The sequence below is a fragment of the Meleagris gallopavo genome, chromosome 16 (genome assembly GCF_000146605.3).
Source record: "Meleagris gallopavo isolate NT-WF06-2002-E0010 breed Aviagen turkey brand Nicholas breeding stock chromosome 16, Turkey_5.1, whole genome shotgun sequence".
NCBI classification, from domain to species: domain Eukaryota; kingdom Metazoa; phylum Chordata; class Aves; order Galliformes; family Phasianidae; genus Meleagris; species Meleagris gallopavo.
This window is the reverse complement of record NC_015026.2, coordinates 6,121,651-6,139,948: the sequence shown is the minus strand read 5'-3', so window position 1 is coordinate 6,139,948 and position 18,298 is coordinate 6,121,651. Positions and strand designations below refer to the sequence as shown.

General features: G+C 42.2%; 1 protein-coding gene and 1 long non-coding RNA gene across 5 annotated transcripts in view; one reads left to right on the top strand and one right to left on the bottom strand.

Annotated features, from left to right (window-relative positions):
• The first annotated feature begins 5,295 nt into the window (after nt 1–5,295).
• LOC109370222 lies at nt 5,296–10,285 on the top strand. The gene is made up of 2 exons (XR_002120179.1): nt 5,296–5,363; nt 8,647–10,285. It is a non-coding gene; the product is annotated as an uncharacterized LOC109370222 (long non-coding RNA).
• Nucleotides 10,286–11,680: 1,395 nt separating this feature from the next.
• The window catches only part of UNKL (unk like zinc finger), a 29,998-nt gene continuing 23,380 nt past the window's right edge, over nt 11,681–18,298 (bottom strand). For 3 of the 4 annotated variants that reach the window (XM_010719484.2, XM_019620769.2, XM_010719483.2), the window contains 4 exons: nt 17,481–17,711; nt 16,681–16,883; nt 15,741–15,995; nt 11,681–13,627 (listed from right to left, as the gene is read on the bottom strand). In XM_010719484.2, the coding sequence (XP_010717786.1) occupies nt 13,472–13,627; nt 15,741–15,995; nt 16,681–16,883; nt 17,481–17,711 (845 nt within the window). In that variant the 3' untranslated portion in view covers nt 11,681–13,471. Of the gene's footprint in view, nt 13,628–15,040; nt 15,379–15,740; nt 15,996–16,680; nt 16,884–17,480; nt 17,712–18,298 lie in introns of all 4 variants that reach the window. The other variant, XR_795354.3, reaches the window with a different exon arrangement.

Below are 18,298 nucleotides of genomic sequence, written 5' to 3'. Positions count from 1 at the left end.
AGCCAGCCGGAGTCCGGGAGGACGTTTTGGCGGCCAGCGCAGCGCCGAGCGCATCGTCGGGCCTGGGCGGCTCAGCAGTACGGGTCAGCTCCACGGCCACGTCTGGCTTTTGCAGCCGAGCACATCTCAGGTGGCTGTGCACACATCTTTTGGCTTTCCTGGCAGTCCCGCACCAAATGGCCTAACACTCATTGCAGCATCCTGGTACCTAAAGCAGGACAGCACCCAAACAAGTGATGTGATTCTGGATTTCTCACGTGTATTTTCCATAAACACACAACTTTGCCATTTATACAACCTTCTGGGATTAGAAGAGAAGGAAATGACTATGCAAGAAGCACAAGTGGGGTGATAAAAATAATAATGGTTATTATTTACCTTTATTGGAGGGGAGATTTTGTGAACAAAGCTCCTTGAACAGCATTTTACCATTTGCATTATCTTTCCTAGTGAAATCCCAGTGCACTTCATTGTGTGTGGTATCATTCTGATGTAGATGATGAAACAAGAGTTAGGGAGGTGGCCCAGGCTATGAGCAATAAGGCATGGATAATGCTGAATGCACATGGGGTGCGTGAAAGGAAGCTCATGTGTCACGTGCCTTTGCCTGAAACCTTTGTCTTGCCCTTCCACTCTTAATGCTACAAAAGTGGTACAGTGACATTTAGTGATGTTCTTACTAATTGGACTGACGCACATTGCTGCTATACTCATAAACAGTATTGTTTGGGAGTTCTTTACATGTTGGAGGAGAGAAAACCTCCACATCAGTTTTAAAACAGTAACATTGAATTTTTTTTCCTGAGAACTGAAATTGTTACCTAATTGAGTTGGACTACCAGAATGCTGCAAGGAGGCATCCCTGGAGCCTTCTCTTCTTTAAGCTTAACAAGCCTAACCTTCTTTGTAAGAGAGGTACTCCAGCTCTTTCATCATCTTTGTGACCCTCCTCCGATCTGGCTCCAAAACTCTACGTCTTTCCTGAGTTGGGGGCCCCAGGCCTGGATGTCATATTGCAGGTGGGGCCTCACAAGGGCAGATTAGAGGAGGACAATCACCTCCCTTGCTCTCGTGGCCACTCCTTTGCTGAGAGCCAGGATACTGTTTGCCTTTTGGGCAGCAAGAGTACATTGCTGGCTCATATCTGGCTTTTTGTCCACCCAGAGAAGCTGTGGGTGCCCAATCCCTGGGGATGTTCAAGGGCAGGTTGGATGGAGCCCTGGGCAGCCCGAGCTGGTGGGGTGCAGCCCTGCCTACCACAAGAGATTGGAACTAGATGATTTTTAAGATCTCTTCCAATCTAAGTCATTCCCCCTGCACTCAGCACTGATGAGGCCACACCTCGAGTAATGTGTTCAGTTTGGGGCCCCTCACTACAAAAAAGACATTGAGGCTCTGGAACGTGTCAGAGAAGGGCAACGAAACTGGTGAGGGGTCTGGAGCACAAATCCTATGAGGAGTGGCTGAGGGAGCTGGGATTGTTTAGTCTGGAGAAGAGGAGGCTCAGTGGAGACCTTACTGCTCTCTATAACTACCTGAAGGGAGGTTGTGATGAGGAGGGGTTTGGCCTCTTCTCCCAGACAACAAACAGGACCCAAGGAAATGGCCACAAGTTGTACCAGAGGAAGTTTAGGTTGGACATAAGGAAGAACTTTTTCTCTCAGAGAGTAGTCAGGCACTGGAATGGCTGCCCAGGGAGGTGGTAGAGTTGCCGTCCCTGGCAGTGTTTAAGAGGCGTCTGGATGAGGAGCTGCGAGATGTGGTTCAGTAGTTTGTGGTAGCAGTAGTGATGGGAGGGCGGTTGGACTGGATGATCTTGCAGGTCTTTCCAACCTTGTGATTCTATGATTTTATGATTCTATGATTTTAGAAGGTCCTCTGAGCACTGTGATTTCTCCTCATTTTCTCACTCTGCTCCACAGAGGTTTGCAGTGATATGAGCACCAGACATGGTGAGGAGCTCCCATGGACTGCACAACGCTTCATACTCACTGGCTTTGGCCTTTAGAGATAGAGCACAAACAAAGCCGTGAGTCAAGCAGGAAAGCTGGTGGCAGCACGCTGCACAGCTGATTTTGGGTGACAGTACAGCTGCTTGCTGGGGTGGGCTGGACTGAGTCACTTGTAGAAGTGAGGAATACAAGTGTGGGAGGAAGAGCCCATCTGGGATCTGGGTGAGAGTTGGACAAAGGGAAACGCTGAACAGGGAAAAGGGCCAAGTTTGGGTGGATCTGAGGCCTATTTAGCTTCAATCCATTCCTTCAGTGTTTTAGATTATTATAATCCAAGTGCTTTGTTTAAGAGATGGAGGAATGATCCTAGAGATAATTGAATATTTAAAGCTCTGCATTTGTTATTATGGGTGAAAAACACTCACTGATTAGTAAATGGGATGCACAGAGTTTCCTTACATCAAGCAAAGAATGTATAGAGTGATTTATGGTAATTGGAACGTTTTTACTTGCCCCTTTTGAAATAGTCACAAAATTTAGAAAAGCCCCAGTCCTACAGGTGTGAGCAGGTACGTGGAAGCAGTCCCACTGAGTCCATTTGCACAGAGGTTTTTGCAAGACTAGAGCCTAAGTACAAACCAATTATTTTGCTAATGTTCTACAATTAGTGTTATCACTGTCGCAACTTCAGAGCATTTTCCCTTCTGCATTTGCAAGTGGAATTCAATTTCTCCCCTACTGATGGAGCTTGCAGTGTACCCAGCAGTACACATGCATTTCTCCAGTTGCAAAAGATGGTGTTCTTCTGCTGAAGTCCCTTTTAAGGAAGAAAACATAAAGATTCAGATCCCTTCTCAATGCTCAGTGGATAATGCCTCGTAGAAAAACAGAGGTGCATTTACTCTGGCGGTCATTTCCCCTGACTGCTTTTGTTTCATTCCCATTTCTCAATTTTAAGTCCTGCCAGTGGGAGCTGTAGCTGGTCAGCAGCAGTTGGCAAACCCATTCAACTGTCTACTGCTCTTCTGGCCTCCACTATGCATCACTGATGCCCCGTGGCAGACACAACACTATAAATAACAGGCACACTTTACTTGGGCAGAATTCTTAATGGCAACATGACTTGTAAATCCAGTGGGGAGAAAACTCTCTCTTTCCTTTCATGGAGCTTTTCAAGCACATGGGATTACTCAGTCTGAAGTTCTCAGATCTCTCTTGCCTTTATGGGCACATCTAATACTCCAAAAAGTTCTCAAGAGGTGCTTTGAGAATCTGGGATGGGCTGCAGTAAAAGAAGAAGTCAAGGTCATTGTTCATTGTCAGACAGTACTGTCATTCTAACACAAGAATAACTTTAAATGTTAAAATTCTGCCAAGGTTTTCACTTATTTCTTATTACAATCAAAACCTGCAACTCTGCTGATGAAACAAAATGAAATTAAGTGCATTATGCACAGTTATTTTGTAGGCATGAGTTCCCAGATCCCTGATTACTAGGACAGAAGTGTGGGACTTCTGTGAATCTGTCCTATAACATTTCTTAAACACTAAGACTTGTTTAAAAACATCTCTGTGTTGGAGGAGTTACCAAAATTCTATGGTATGTGATGTCATGGTTAATCTTGTTTCCCTGTGAAAATACCTCCTCTTCAATCTTCCCTCGGCTCTTAGGATTCTCTTAGTTCCAAGTCCTTAGCATTTCCCCAGTTATTCCTGGTACACTGTGCAGCCTCTGACCCCGCATCCCACGGGCTGTGTCAGCAGTGTGTAGGAGTTCCAGGAGGCCGTCATCCTGCACACATTCATACTGCTTTGCTGCAGCCCCTACATCACCTCCAGATACCACTTGCCAGGCATACGCATGGCATGAAAATGCCCTGGTGCAAAGCTGTGGGCACTACAGGAAAATGCCTACCTGTTGGAAAACCTGATGGTCAAACAGATTTTAGAAGGCATACACTGAATTTCCTGATGCTTCCTCTCCAAAATCACTGCCACATGTCACACAGACAGAGAGACAAAACTGCGCTCAGCCCAGCTCTTACCAAGAAATGAGGATTTGTGCAGTTCTGTGGCTTTGGTGATATCACGAGATAGAACGGTAGTGTGCTGTCCTGAGAGCTGGAGCGGTCAATCTGTACCTTACAGATCAGTTTTTCCCAAATTGTTATGACCAGTCTATATAGACAGCTTTACACTTACATTTCTTGTACTTTAACATGAGTGTCCCAGCCTGTGCCACAAGATAATATGAGCTTGTCTGAGTAAAAGCGACCCTACTGCACTAAGGATTCAAATTATCACAAAATCAGGTATGTGTTGTTCTTTGTGTATTTCTTAACATTTCTATGATCAGTCTCTCTAGAAGATCTCTATTAGGCCAAAGTAGACCTCATTTGCTTTTCAAAGAGTTACAATTAAATACAACCCTAATTAAAAATAAAGGGAAATAAGATATATAGCTAAAATTTACAGGAGTATCCTTGACACAGAGGATACCTTCTTGCTATAGTTTCCATCTTCAATTTTGTACTAAGATGAAAGAATTCTTGGAAGCCGTGACTCTGCCATTTTGCACTTGAAAGAGAATCTGCTGCAGCACAGCCTTTCCAGAACGAGGGCCTGGACTAAAAAGCCAGTGCAAGTTTTTCTTATGTTGTTCCCTTTTCTATGAATCCTAGGCTCATGGTTAGTGTCCTTTGTATACTTATTTATTTAGAATTACAGCCTTTCCATACATGAAACTCCTTTAGAAATAATTTTTAGGCTGAAGTAACTTCATAAATAATTCAACATAGCTGCAGCTAAGTAACTGGGATCTTGGTCGTTTTCCACAGTTATCCTGTATCTCTGACAAGATAGCAAACTGCATCTAAAGTTGAAAAGAGGTGCATATTGCAGGCAAGAAAGGCATTCTAATGAGATTGTTAAAAGGCAAATGATGTCCCTCAAATTAATTTCATGGGTTTGAGGCAGGATAGTGAACCAAATATTTACACGTTCGTTGGTATTTCTACCTAAGCACATATTAAATATAATCTCAACCCAATTCTTGATTTTTTAATTGCCGTTTCCATGTGAAATATTATGAATTTAGTACTTTTGTGTCTGTGTGTCATTCTGTTTAACATGCACACAGAAAAAATCAACTCTATATTTAACTTCTTACAACCTCTCCATAGTTGAATTTCTAGTTGTAGCAGAAATGCTGAGTCATGGCTTGAAGCAGTGATTGAGCACCTGGTGGGAAGGCAGGGCCAAGCCAGGGAGCCCAGGTGCAAGCAATGCACCTCAGCGACTGGAAGGATGGAGCCAGGATCCACCCCTTCCCAGCCCTCATTTAAGGGTTGGCAGTGGATGTGAAAGCATTTCACTGGAGATCTCTGCTTAGCTTTCAAAGGCCTTCTAAAGGTAAGGAGCCTTTTTTCCTCTCATTGTTGTGTTCGCAACTGCTGTATTGGGGCTTGTTCTTGTTTGCTGCAACCACTCTGTTGTTATTGCTGTATTTTTTATCACTTTATAGCATTATGCCTGGCAAGCCATCCAGATACTTATTTAGGATGGGTTATTTTTTTATTTTTATTTTTAAAAAGAAAAAAGTATTGGATGGTCACTTGGACCACTAATGCCCTGAAGGAGGAACTCCCAGGGGGAACACTAGGATTCCTAGGTTCCCCACAGCTAAGTGCCACACAGATTATTAAAGAATAGGGGCCTATAAGGGACAAGGGTCTCACTATTAAAGCTCCTTCAAAAATAGCTGACTTCTTGAGTAAGCTAGGACAGGTTTTTTTTGTTTTTTTTTTTGACAGCTGAGGAAAGAGTAGTAGCAGCATCTGCCATAGTATAGCTGCTGCTACTAACTATTAATGCATATTGTTCCTTTGAGGAAGAATTGAAAGATGAAAATGAGCACTTAAAAGCCCATATTAGACAACTAGAAAACTAAATTACATTATTGCCAGGGCAGACTGCCTCACCTTGAAATGCAACTTCCCTTCTGAAGTTAAGATCTGTATCATGAGAAGGGGAAAAGAATTCTGGTTGAATGAATCTAAGAATAAAAAGAAAGCCAAATAGTCTAAAATCCAACTAAAGGATCTGGGAACCTCAGATCCTCTAGAAATAAGACTGGTAATAACTCAGAAGAAAACCTAGGATAGACCAGCAGGGTTGGCGCCTAAGAGTGGCTCCTTGCCCACACCACACTACATGTGTGCCCATACACAGCTGCTGAGCTCATGGATCTCCTACAGTAACTTAAAGAAAGATCCTGAGGGAGCATACCAGCCTGGCTCTTGAGATTATGGAACATGGGAACTGAAAGTGTGGTAACTAATGGGCCTGAGATTTCTAAACTGGCATCTATTACCACACATCCAGCCCTCAGACAGAGACTGTATGTGATGGGAATACATAGTGACAAGAACCATCCATTAATTCAGTGGATAATGGTGACATACTGATAAATACCAGTCTATGAACCTCAATGGAACAACTCCAATGTTATATTAGAGAACTAGGAATGGAGGAGGCCTTTCATGATATTTGAGAGTCATACCTGGTTAAGCTGTCAGCAGGAATGAGGGACCTCATACTACAAGCTCCTCCCCATGCAGTGTGGCACACTGGTGTCCATACTGTGCACTATAGTGGCCTCAGAAGCCATCATCCAACAAGCTGCCCAATTGGTGGCTAATCTAGGGGAGATCTCTGGACCAGGTGCAATATCCAAATATTGGAAGGGCCCGAGGTTATCCCCAAAACTAAAACCCAGAGATCTGCCCCGTGGACTCCTCAATCAGGACCCATACAGGTATCCCGGAAACAGATGTTTAATTACTTAATCCAGGCTGGGGTTCAATTTGCAAAAGTCAATCATCAGCTCAATCGTGTCCTCCTCCAGCTATGGAGGCAGTTGGAAGATAATCAGAAATCTCAAAACACCCCCCAAAAAGCAGGTGAGAATTATTGAAAAAATGCCAACAAGAATATGGAACCTGGAAGATTTCCCAATGAAAGTGAGAAGCTTCCTCAAGTGACCTGGGCCACTAAGACTGAGCTACCTGAGGAAAAAGAATTGGCAATTGCTCAGCTACTTGCATGAAGGGGAATGCCAGGTCCCCTGCAGTTAGGCCCCCGGATGGGACTTGAGGTCCTATGTTGAACTGATATTTCTTTATTTTTATCCTGAAAGAATATACAGCAAGTTATGGCACTCGTTGACAGAGGAGCAGAAATGTCAGTTATATACAGTGATCCAACCAAATTCCAGGGAGGTAGGTTGAAGATAAGTGGGTTTGGGGAACAGACATTACCTGGAACCCAGACATGGCTGAGGTTGGGGGTTGGGCATTTCCCACCCTGGGAGTATAAGGTGTCTATTGCCCCACTCCTGGAGTACATACTGGATGTAGATATACTATGGGATCTGACTCTTCAGATGTCTGTAGGAGAGTTCAGACAGATGTATTAATATCCAGATGCTGCAAATGATGTGAAGAGGTCATATGAAATGAGAGCTATTTGTTTGCTAAATCTGTGCTAGATTACTAATACTGAATAGTATAGACCCTGGGGGGATGGGAGAGGGGTAGTGGCAAGAGGAAATCTCTAGAAAGGTGCAGAAACAAGAAAAAGCCACACAATTCCCCTATATGGCTGTACAAAAGTCAGATGTCACATGAAGGATGGCAGTGGATTACAGAGAGTTAAATAAGGTCATGCTACCTGTTCATGCAGCCTTAGCTGTTACTGCCTCCCTGATGGACACTGAGTAGGGAGATGGAAGCCTACTGCTGTGTCCTAGACTTGGCAAATGCATTCTTCAGTATTCTCATTCATGAAGAATCACAAGGTCAGTTTGCATTTATGTGGGGAGGCAGGCAATACACCTTTCAGGTCCTGCTGCAAGTTATGTGCACTCACCAACCTATTGTTGTAACTCAGTGTGCTGTGTGACCCAGCAGACTGGGATGATCCTAATAACATCAGACTGTGCCACTGCACTGATGGTTTCGAGTCGCTGTCTGACTCACTGGAAGTTAGTGAATGGTGTGCCACTAATTCTGTTACATATAACATGTTTCACAATGTCTAGACTGGAAATATGAGAATACTTTGTGTCCTAGAAAATCTTTTTCTAGGAAGATTGCTAGTCTCTGCATATTGATGCTTGTGATTTAGTCTGTGTGCAATACATGGTGAATGACAGCACTGAAGCTGCAGTACCTGACTGCTACTGCTTGGGATTGGTACCCAGGGTTGGATATCGTGGGTTGCCAGGCTGAGAACTGAGACAGACCTTGCAGGGCAGAGCTCCCTAAACGTGACAGGCTGGACAGGGCTTATTAAACTCTTGGCTGGTGTAAGCTATATTTCAGGTGAAGCTGTGGCAAACTTTAAAGTCTGTTTGACAACTGGTATCTGTATACCTGTGCTCAGCTTATTTGCAAAAGCGTGTGGGAGCTGAATGATGGCAGCTACTAAAGCTGCCACAGAGCTTTCCACTTATGTAGATTTATCTCAGCTATTTTTGCTACTGAAGGTGAGTACAAATTCAGGAGATGCAGTAGCAGATGAGACAGGGCAAATAAGTTAGGTAGAAAACATGAAGATAGAACTGATGGCTGTATTTGTGACCACTGTGTTTTTTGTCTTAGTAAATTATTTCTACATTTGCTCTCATTTTAAGGTACAAATGTCACAGAAGAAGCTGTTACAGCATCTGTCAGATATGTTACTAATACCACAAGTGGTGAAGGTTTTCACGTAGCAGCCTTGTTTTCAGCATTAGGAGCCAGCTCCTAATGCTGGTGACAGGACAGACTGCTGTGCAGTGGGTCGGGCTGTGTGCCAGCGATGGATGGATACGGCTCACAGAACCACAGCACCGACTGCGTACCTACGGGGTGCAGTTACTGCGAGCACAGTCACTCGCTGCTGAGTGAGGGCTAGCTGAGCTAAGTGTAGAACTTATGTAAAATCCTGTGGCATTGGTGGATAAAGGAAAATCAACTGCAGCTAACAATCTTGTTACACTTTGGATGTTAGAGTATGTGATGTACGAACTGGAAGTAGCTGAACAGCTGTAGGAGTAAAGGTGGCTTTTACTTTACTGTGAGGCACAGGCAATGCTAAGAATACCTCAGACAGCCGGGCTCGGAGGGGGGGATCTCTCGTTGGATTCGTACCCGCACTCGCTCCGCTCACATCGGGGCGTTTTGCGGCACGGTCCCTGGCTGGCACGGCGGCGCGCGCTGCTGCCGCCTGCAGGTCGGCACGCGGTACTGCAGGCGGCGCTCCGGCATACGCGGTGCCGGCGAGTCTCGGCGGGGAGGGAATGGCGTGGCGGGGCCGAAGCGCTTTGCGGAAGCAGCAGGAGTCGCTCGGCAGATACGCGGAACGATCGGGAAAAGGCACCCCGTGGGTGAGGAGGAAAGAACACCGCTTCGGCGCCTGCCTCTCCTTGCCGGAGTGCTGCACAGCAATGCAAAACGCGGTTGTGCGCGACGCCACACGCAGACCACGCCATCACTGCGGGCGGACCCAGGGCTCGCCGCCGTCAGGAATAGGAACGGTACCTCTGCTGTGCAGAACGCGTGCGCGATGCCGCTTGGAAGACCGATGATCATAGAGCGTGGCGGACCCAGAAAGCAGAGCGGCCTGCAGCGTTTCCTTCTTACTTGACAGGCGTCGCTTCGGGGCGGTGGCCGTGACCGTCAGCAGGGCGCAGCCGTGGCGGCCGGAGGCTCCGCTGCCTCCGCTCCTCCCGGTCCCGGCAGCCTCCCGCAGCTCAGGGCGGTTTACGCTCGGCCTCGCACAGCGCCCGCTACGCCCCTCCTTTGCCCCACCTTTACACCTTCGCACCTCCCCGCTGCTACACTCAACCACTAAGAGCAAAAATTTATTTTCATGGCGGTGATAAAAATAATTCCATGATTTCTGTAAGCCATTACATAAATGCTCTCGTATAGAAAAGTTGTACCATGTGCTCAGTTTTAAACAGTTCACATAAGTAACAGCGTGCTACAATTGCTACCTTTAGTACAACTCACTAAGACATCTCCTAATGGAACAGTTCCACAAATTAATACGAGTAATTAAGGTCTGATGATGACCACAGTTACACAAACAGGCTGTGACAGTAACGTTACTACCTGTATTTAATACTAGAAGACTCTGGATGGGAATATATAAGAAACGTCTTTAGTAATCAGTTATTCAAGACTAGTAAGCCTATGCCATGCAGTATGGAGCTACCTGCACTGAGCTTCAATCACAGCTCTCACTGTAAAACCCTGAGCAATCTGTTGTTCCCAGGCTCAAATAATTCTGACAACATAATGGCATTCACGTTAAAAGTAATACTCTTACATGAATTACCACAAATACCAAATGCATCTGGGAAATCCATTTGGTTTTGAAGTATTTTGTAAATCCAACAAATTTTAGCCTCACTAAAATATAATTTTAATGCATGTTTTCTAGATATATGGCACAAGGTCAGATACTTATAAATGGCACATTTCCCTTCTGCCCCATTCCAAAGAGCCATCCCTAGTCACCTGCACACACCTTACTGTCCTCTGTTTTAAGGTGCCAATGTCAAGGACACATGTATTTGGTTGTGCAGCTGCCTTGTTTTTACTAAGATACGGACAAGTTTGCTATGATGTCTCACAGAGCATTTTCCTATGACTGCAGTGTATGGTTGAAGCAATGACCAAAGGATCAGCCCGTAGTGACAGCATGTCTGGGCATTTCACACATGTACACACCTTTCATCTGTGTTTGTTTCATTCTCCACCTAATTGTTTGTCAATGGTTTTTGCTGAGTAATTCAGCACTAGAGAAGCTTACAGAGAACATCTGCAAAATGCTGATGTTGCTGTAGGATATGCATTGTTGTTTTTGAGATATGTCACTGTGAAACAGAACACACGACTGTTCAAAAAGCAACAGACTCAGCATCTTAGTCCATCTCCTCCAAAACTGCAGCACAAATGAACTGTGTGTATCAATGGGACGATTCATGATGCAGTTACCATTTAAATTCCTTTTTTTGTTTGTGTCATGAGACTTGGAAAAGCACCAATTATTAAAAAACAAATAAATGGAGAACACTAATAGCTGCAGGACTATAAGCAAATGCACAAAAATTCCCACAAAGTACAACAAACTCTGACAAGACAGGACAAAACCATCCTTCTGTATCTCTGAGGAGACGAATATCGGCAGCAAGAGGTGGGCTGAACTGTTTTCCTTTAAAATACCAAAGCAGAATTGTCCATTAAGACGTTTCTAAACACGCCTGTGAGTACAACAGCTGCAGAAAACTATTCCACGCTGTGGTTAGAGGTAGCTCTGGTAGCCAAAGTAAATTCTCATTTGAACATTAACAATTTCCAACCATAATTACACATTAGTCTTTGATTTACTTACTGTCCCAAATATCACACACGAATAACTCTGTTCTGTTCCACCCACAATGTGGTTATGGTTCAAAAATCACTGCTTGTCACAGACTGCACAAACGCGTGAAGGCATTGATAGCTAACGCCAAACCTCTTTTTATCACAGTCCAAGGCTGACTACACCTTGAAAACAGAGCAGTATCTTCATGTTAGGATACAAAAGTGCAGAAGTGTTTGAAAATGCCACTGGTTTAATTTTATACTTTCCTCGAGACAAAAATTGTAGAGAAACTGTGAGTCAACAAAATCACATTTTAAACCCAACTTCGATCTTTATTTAAAATGGACCACTATGATCTTCAAGAAGTTTCTGAGATAGGAATAAGTAAAAATATATTTAATACTTGTAACTTCCTTTCCCCTTTTTGAAAGGTCTCTAACATTCCTGCAAACCGACGTGCCTTAGGAAAGCAGCAGTGTACATTTAGTTATCACAGAGAAGTGTCATGGTTTGGTTCTTTGCTGATTCACGAAGTCTTCAGGTAAGGACCACAAAACCCCACAAAGACACCATCATTTAAGCTCTGTTTCAACAATAATGACTTCAGTATACACTTTGCTTTTTGATTCAACATGAAAGAACTTTAAATAGATTAACTCTTCTGTGCCTGTGAGCTCACTTCTTGTACTGAATACATCGATACAGAGATACAAATCATGTAACACAGTAGGAGGTCATTCAGTGTAAGCTGTACGAGCGTCTCACGTGGATTTAACAAAAGAAAGAATAACACAGGCAGTTAACCTGAACACGGACAGTGTTAACATCAAGAATTAATTAACATCTCCTCCTAAATTGCACATTCCCAACAACCAGGATGAAGTACATTACCGCCTTTTAAAAGAATCCGTATGTCAAAGTGCCACTGCCAGGCGACAAACCAAAGTCATTTCGCAGCTCCTTTCACGTGTTACCTCATTAGTGAAAACATTTACTTCAAAATACTTATAAAAGCAAGAGACATATTCTCATTACCATCATCATATTGTATGACACAAAACTAAGCAATAGAACTTAACTGCAAAATCCTCTTTTTATGTCTTCTGCTATTTTTTAGGGTATTTGGCATAGGCACTTGGTAAAAGTTATTACACGTGTCTGCTCCCAACAAGTACCACACAAGTTAGATAAGGTACAAAAAGTTTAAGACTACAAATATCGAAACCAAGAGAAATATGCAAATGCACAGCACTTTACTAAAAGTGATCCGCTCCACAAAATTTAAAACATGTCTTTAAATATGAAAGCAGATGTGCCTTGCTGTTTTTCTTCCCACTGGTACATTTATAAATATCATAGTATGCAGTTAACTTACAAACTGTAAAAAATCTAGGTAAGTTCTCACGTCTATTTAATCTTCTTATCATTTGACAGTAAAACCATATGAAATATTTGAAATTCACAGTACACATATAAAGCATCATATTATTGTGTATTAAAAAATAAGCTTAAGACCAAGAAAGCAGCTTAAAGCAATTTACAATATATCCTCCGACAACAACAACAAAAAATAATTAAAAAGTGCTTTTATAGTAATCATAGTTTTTCAAACAGCAAAGTAAACATAGTGTTAGACCGATTCCCCAGTACTGGCTCTGGCACAGCACACAGAACAGACGTGGCTCGGGCCCTTGGTACTTGGTACTGCTCAGTGCATACTTAGTGCACCCGGTATCTACCTTCTGCTCGTGACAATAACAGCTGTGAGTGCTTTCATTCATCATGGTAAGATTTCTACAAAACCATGACAGTGCAAATGAACCTAAGTATCTGGTGCACTTGGAATGCGAGTGGGAGTTGGAAAAGACTGGGGTGGGATTGGGCTGGAATGAAAGAACCTTGAGACTGTTAGAAGCTCATTGAATGGCTGATATTGATATGTGAAGGTGAGCAAGAAAAGCAACTGAGTTTCTCACATCAAAACTGAAATCAGTCTAGCACTATTGAATGGATTAATTATCAGTGATTTATATAATTTTTATACAAAATACAAAAGCATAAAATATATTTCATTAACATGATACGAGTACCATGCCTGTATGTTACCACAGATTACTTTTTTTCTTGCAGCAGGGACATTCTTCTTGCTTAGCTGCACAGTGATCACAAAGTATGTAATGTTGACACGGATTCAGGACAGTGCTACGATCACCTTCTTGACACACTATACACTTCTTTGACTGAAGCTGAAAAATCACCTGTAAGATGATTACTGCACTCAGTAAAAGAATTCCAAACTGTACAGTTATGTCTTAGCAATTTTATGCTTAGCTGTCCTGACAAAAACTCTAACAACACAAAGAATACTGGTTTTGTATGATGAATAACCAAGTTGAGGATTGTAAGATCTGAGCATGCACAACCATTACAACAGCAGCTGAAGGAGCACAGGTGCACTTAGACAAGAAACTACCTAGGCTAGCAGCTCCAGACTGCAGTTTTTCTGCATCATGGGGATAAGTGATGGAAAGCAAAAAAAAAAAGTCAGCCTTTTTTTACTATCGTGTATTTCCTTGTTTTCACATTTTAAAGTACTGTTACATTTTCTTAGGTTGTGAGAGATGTTTGCATTAAGACAAAATGGAAGTTTCCCAGATAAGCTATACTTTGAATAAAGCTACAGGGACGGACTTTGGGAAGGATGCAAATAGATGTCTCCATGTAGTAAAGCACGTCAACCTTATGAAAGGACAGGAAGAAGTGAAAGGCATCTAAAAACTATATTAATTTTTGAGAGAGTCATCTTCAGGTTAAGAGAAGCATCCGTAACACTGTGTGTTGCACTAGGACAGCACCTTCCTCCTAGAAGGAAGAGATAGGTGAGAAGGGGCCGCAGTGGTAAAGGAAACCTGAGAAGCTGAGCAGCTGCAAAGGCTGGGAATTGTTCTGAGATCTGGCTGAGATGACTTCTGTCCCAGGATCTAATGACTCGGTTCAGATAGGAGATTCCGGGATTGTTTTGCTTCTATTTAAAATCCCTCAGGAAAAAAACAAGTGATCCCTAAAGCAAATGTACTCAGCACAGGAGCCTGGCAATAGCAAGTCTCATCTATCTACTTTATTGCCAGAGACTTAAATAATGTTTTAACCTCCTGTAAGGAGAGTCTGGCTTTTCTTCAAGGCAACAGTTCATGCTAATATAGATGGCACTGGACAGGAGGAGCACTGAGACAGAGAATGCACTGCTGAACTCAGACAGGTACAGGAGTATGGCAGACTGTTCCAGTAAGTGGAAGGAAATATTACCTTTTTTTTTTTTTGTCTGGACTGTCCCGTGACAGTCAGAGCAAAAAGAACTGCCATCACGTTATCACTGCCCTTCCAGACTGTAGAATAAAATGTAATGTGGAAGCAAGCTCAGCTCAGGACAGTCTGAAGTAGGAATGAGGCACCGTCAGAGGAAGGGAATGACTTTCAAAGCTTTGACAGCCCTGAGGAATGCTCTGCATCTGACAGCAAAAGAGCATCTTATGTTTTGGCAGAACCTAAGTTTGGATTTCAGAGAAGGTGGAATGCAGCATTGTGGTCACTGATGTGACTAAGGAACCAAAGCATCTGACATGAGGAGAAGCTGAAAGAAGAGCGGGATTCTTATCAATGTGTATAAATACCTTGTGGGAGGAAGTAAAAAAGATACAGTCTCCTCTTGATGGTATCCAGTGAAAGAAGAGGCAACAGGCACAAATGATAAGGACAGGAAATCCCACTTTTACAGTGAGGGTGGTCAAACATTGGACAAGGCTGCCCACAGATGTTCCAGCATCTCCATCCTTGAAGATATTCTGGGCCAGGCTGTAACAATCTGCTCAGGTTGACCCTGTTTGAGTGGGGCACTGGACCAGATGATCTCCAGAGCTCTCGTCGATTGCCAGTGATTCTATGCTCCAAGTCTGTACTGGCCTCTCTGACTATACAAACTCCTAGTGCAGAACCTCACACCACCTACATTCTAAACAAGTGAATAATGTGTAATTGTTTACCTTTATTTACTACAACTTTTAATTTATTTAGGTAGTGGCTGTAATATTGGCAATTTAAGCTTTTTCAGATTTTTTATTTATTTATTTATTTTAAATCACCCTCAGAACCCTTGTGAATTGCTTGTCATTTATTCTGATAGCTGATCAAAAAAAAAATCAGAAGAATCTATCAGGCTGAGAACTCTGAACATCACGTAGTCCAGAAAGAAAGACTTAACACTGAGATCAGTGATGCTCTCTGAAATTAAACCTGGCACGTGCATCTCACTGAAGCTTACTGAGCTGTCAGTTTTAGTTAAGCAAAAATAGTTACACAGATGAAGAAACTCACCTCATCTATTGTTCCTAAATCTAAGTGCAGTCGGCTTTGTAAGGAGCGAAGCTTTGGCAAGGATATTTTTTCTATGTCTCCATAGTTTTCCATGTAAGGTAATGCAGTAGACAGGCAGGCAGCTAATTGCACCTTCAGCTTTTTTAATTTATTTTCCACTGCTTCCTTCTTCTGAAGAGCGAGTTGTTTGTCAGCAGATGCAACATCAGCACGTTCATTTGCTTCTTGAGCCTCTTTTTGCCATGCATCACACGCCTGAGAGAAACCAATTTCCAGAACGTAAGAAAAATTGTTTTTCCAATTAAAAATGGAAGAGCAAATTCAAAAGCCTTCAAAGGTGCAGATTTCTAATTTTAAACACAACAATGTAATTATGGTCAATTTAATGTTTTTCCCTACTTATCCTATTGTCACATTTATGGAACTCTATGAATGGAACATGTGTTCAAATTTCAGTGTCAGGAGACATTAAAACCTGCCAGAATGCAGCAGAGCTTCTTTGCTCCTCCTTGTCACAGAAAATATGACATGAGAGGAAGAAAAGGACTACAGGAAATGCACTGGAATGGCAATTGTCAAGAGCCCAGTTTGACTGCTGAGATGGCTGAATGTCATCCAGGCACAATACACACCCAGAGTTGCTAGCAAGCTTTTTTTTGAGTGTGTGCTTACCAATGGAAAGAGATGCAGGAGAGAATGTGTGTCTTTAGTTACTTTACACTGAGATACACGGCTATTCAGCACTAAAGGGTCTGCTTCCTTTATGCTGCCAGCTCATTTAGGAAATGAAAAAAACATCATTCATGGTCAATTCACTTGATAGACTGTAAAAAAAACTCTGGGTTCAAGGATAACAAAACTTGTAAAAAGGAAAAACAGTTGGAGGTGCATGTTTATTAAATACAGAAAAAAAATGTAATGCTACCATAAATGAATGTACCTGTTTTACTTGTTGCCAAGATTCTTCCCATTGTTTCAGTTTTCTCTTGGCATCATCAAGTTCCTGTCTAACTCGAGTCAGTTCGTTCCCACTGCTGTTTGAACTTACAGAGGGGGCAGTGCCACTGCTTAGAACTGGGGATGGGCTGGGAGAGAAATTCCCAGTTACAAAGTCCCACATGCTCCCTGTAACACCATTTAAACCTGTGAAACAAAAAATAATGTCTGTACACCTTGCTGCAGAATGTTTCACATGCAGAACTACATAAACGCGCTGCAAATGCAAAACCTACACTTTTACCTGCAAGACTCACTATTTTACTACCTCCGGAAACATAAAAGAAAAACTTACTACATGCTTTTCTCTTCCTACTTTTGTTAAAAAAGAGCACAGTCCACAAAAGGAGAAGAAATGGTGGCAATATATTCATATACAAAAACCTTTGCTCCTGGAAGTTCATACATCACTTTAGTTCTTCCTATTTTCTATTTTCCATTAACAAAAGTTGTAGCTAAAACGTGTACTTGCTGCCTACTCTTATCTTTCAAATGCCTCTCTAAGTAAATATCTCCTCTTCCAAGAACACTTCTTGTCTTCGCTAGGAAGGAAAAATTAACTCCTTGAACTCTCTCCCATATACCTCATTTAACACCACTGTCAGCAGTATTAACAATTATAATAGCTGGGCTTTGTCTTCCAGATCAAGTCATGGGAAATCTGTAAAGCCTTGAGCTGAACCCTCCTGACCTGCCATTGATTCCCCTCTTAAAACACAGCAGTGCAGCCTTCAGCCTACTTACCTAAAGAGTTGTGAGAAGAGGCAGAGGTGCCCAATATATTCTGTTCTGATTTCAAAGGCTGAGGCTGCTGTTGGTGGGGGACCATAGTGGATGAAACAAAAGACTGAGAAAGTGATTGTGAAAGAGAATTGAGTGGAGAGGTTGAAAGGGATGACGATGAATGTAAAGAGGAGGAACGAACAAGAGAACCTGGAATATTGACAGGTGCTGAACTTTCCAGTAATCTTTTACCTAAGCATGCACAAAAAAATAAAAATAAAATTAGTTCCAAAGCAGGACACAGCTCTGCAAGTATTCTTAAATTGTATATTCAAATACCTGCCATTAATAAACAAAGTATTATTTATCTGCTATTGTAAATAATATTTTAAAATTGAACACTTAGAAGCAGTGCCATCATCTGTGGCTACAGGGAGAGAGAAAACCTTTTTCAGATCAGGTTATCTGACTTACAAATATTTACAGCCAACTGAAGCAAGTGGAAAACTGACTGGAACTTAAAGGAGTAAGAAAGAAATTGTTTTCTATTTTAATACATAAACTAGAGTTGAGAAAGTGAGACTACATACCTTGAAAATGTTTTACTGAGTAATAGCCAGAAATACCTCAATTTCTTTCTTCTACATACTTTTGTTCAGTAGATTTTAAATGTCAAATGTACTTAACTCTACAGAAACTAAGTTTGAAACAAAGTAATAAATAATGTAATCAAACAAATGTATTGCTCATAATTTTAAAAATAATGGCAATAATAAAAATAAGGTATCTTTAGAATGAATGTTAAATGATGCAATTACTTGAATAACTGTGAACAGATG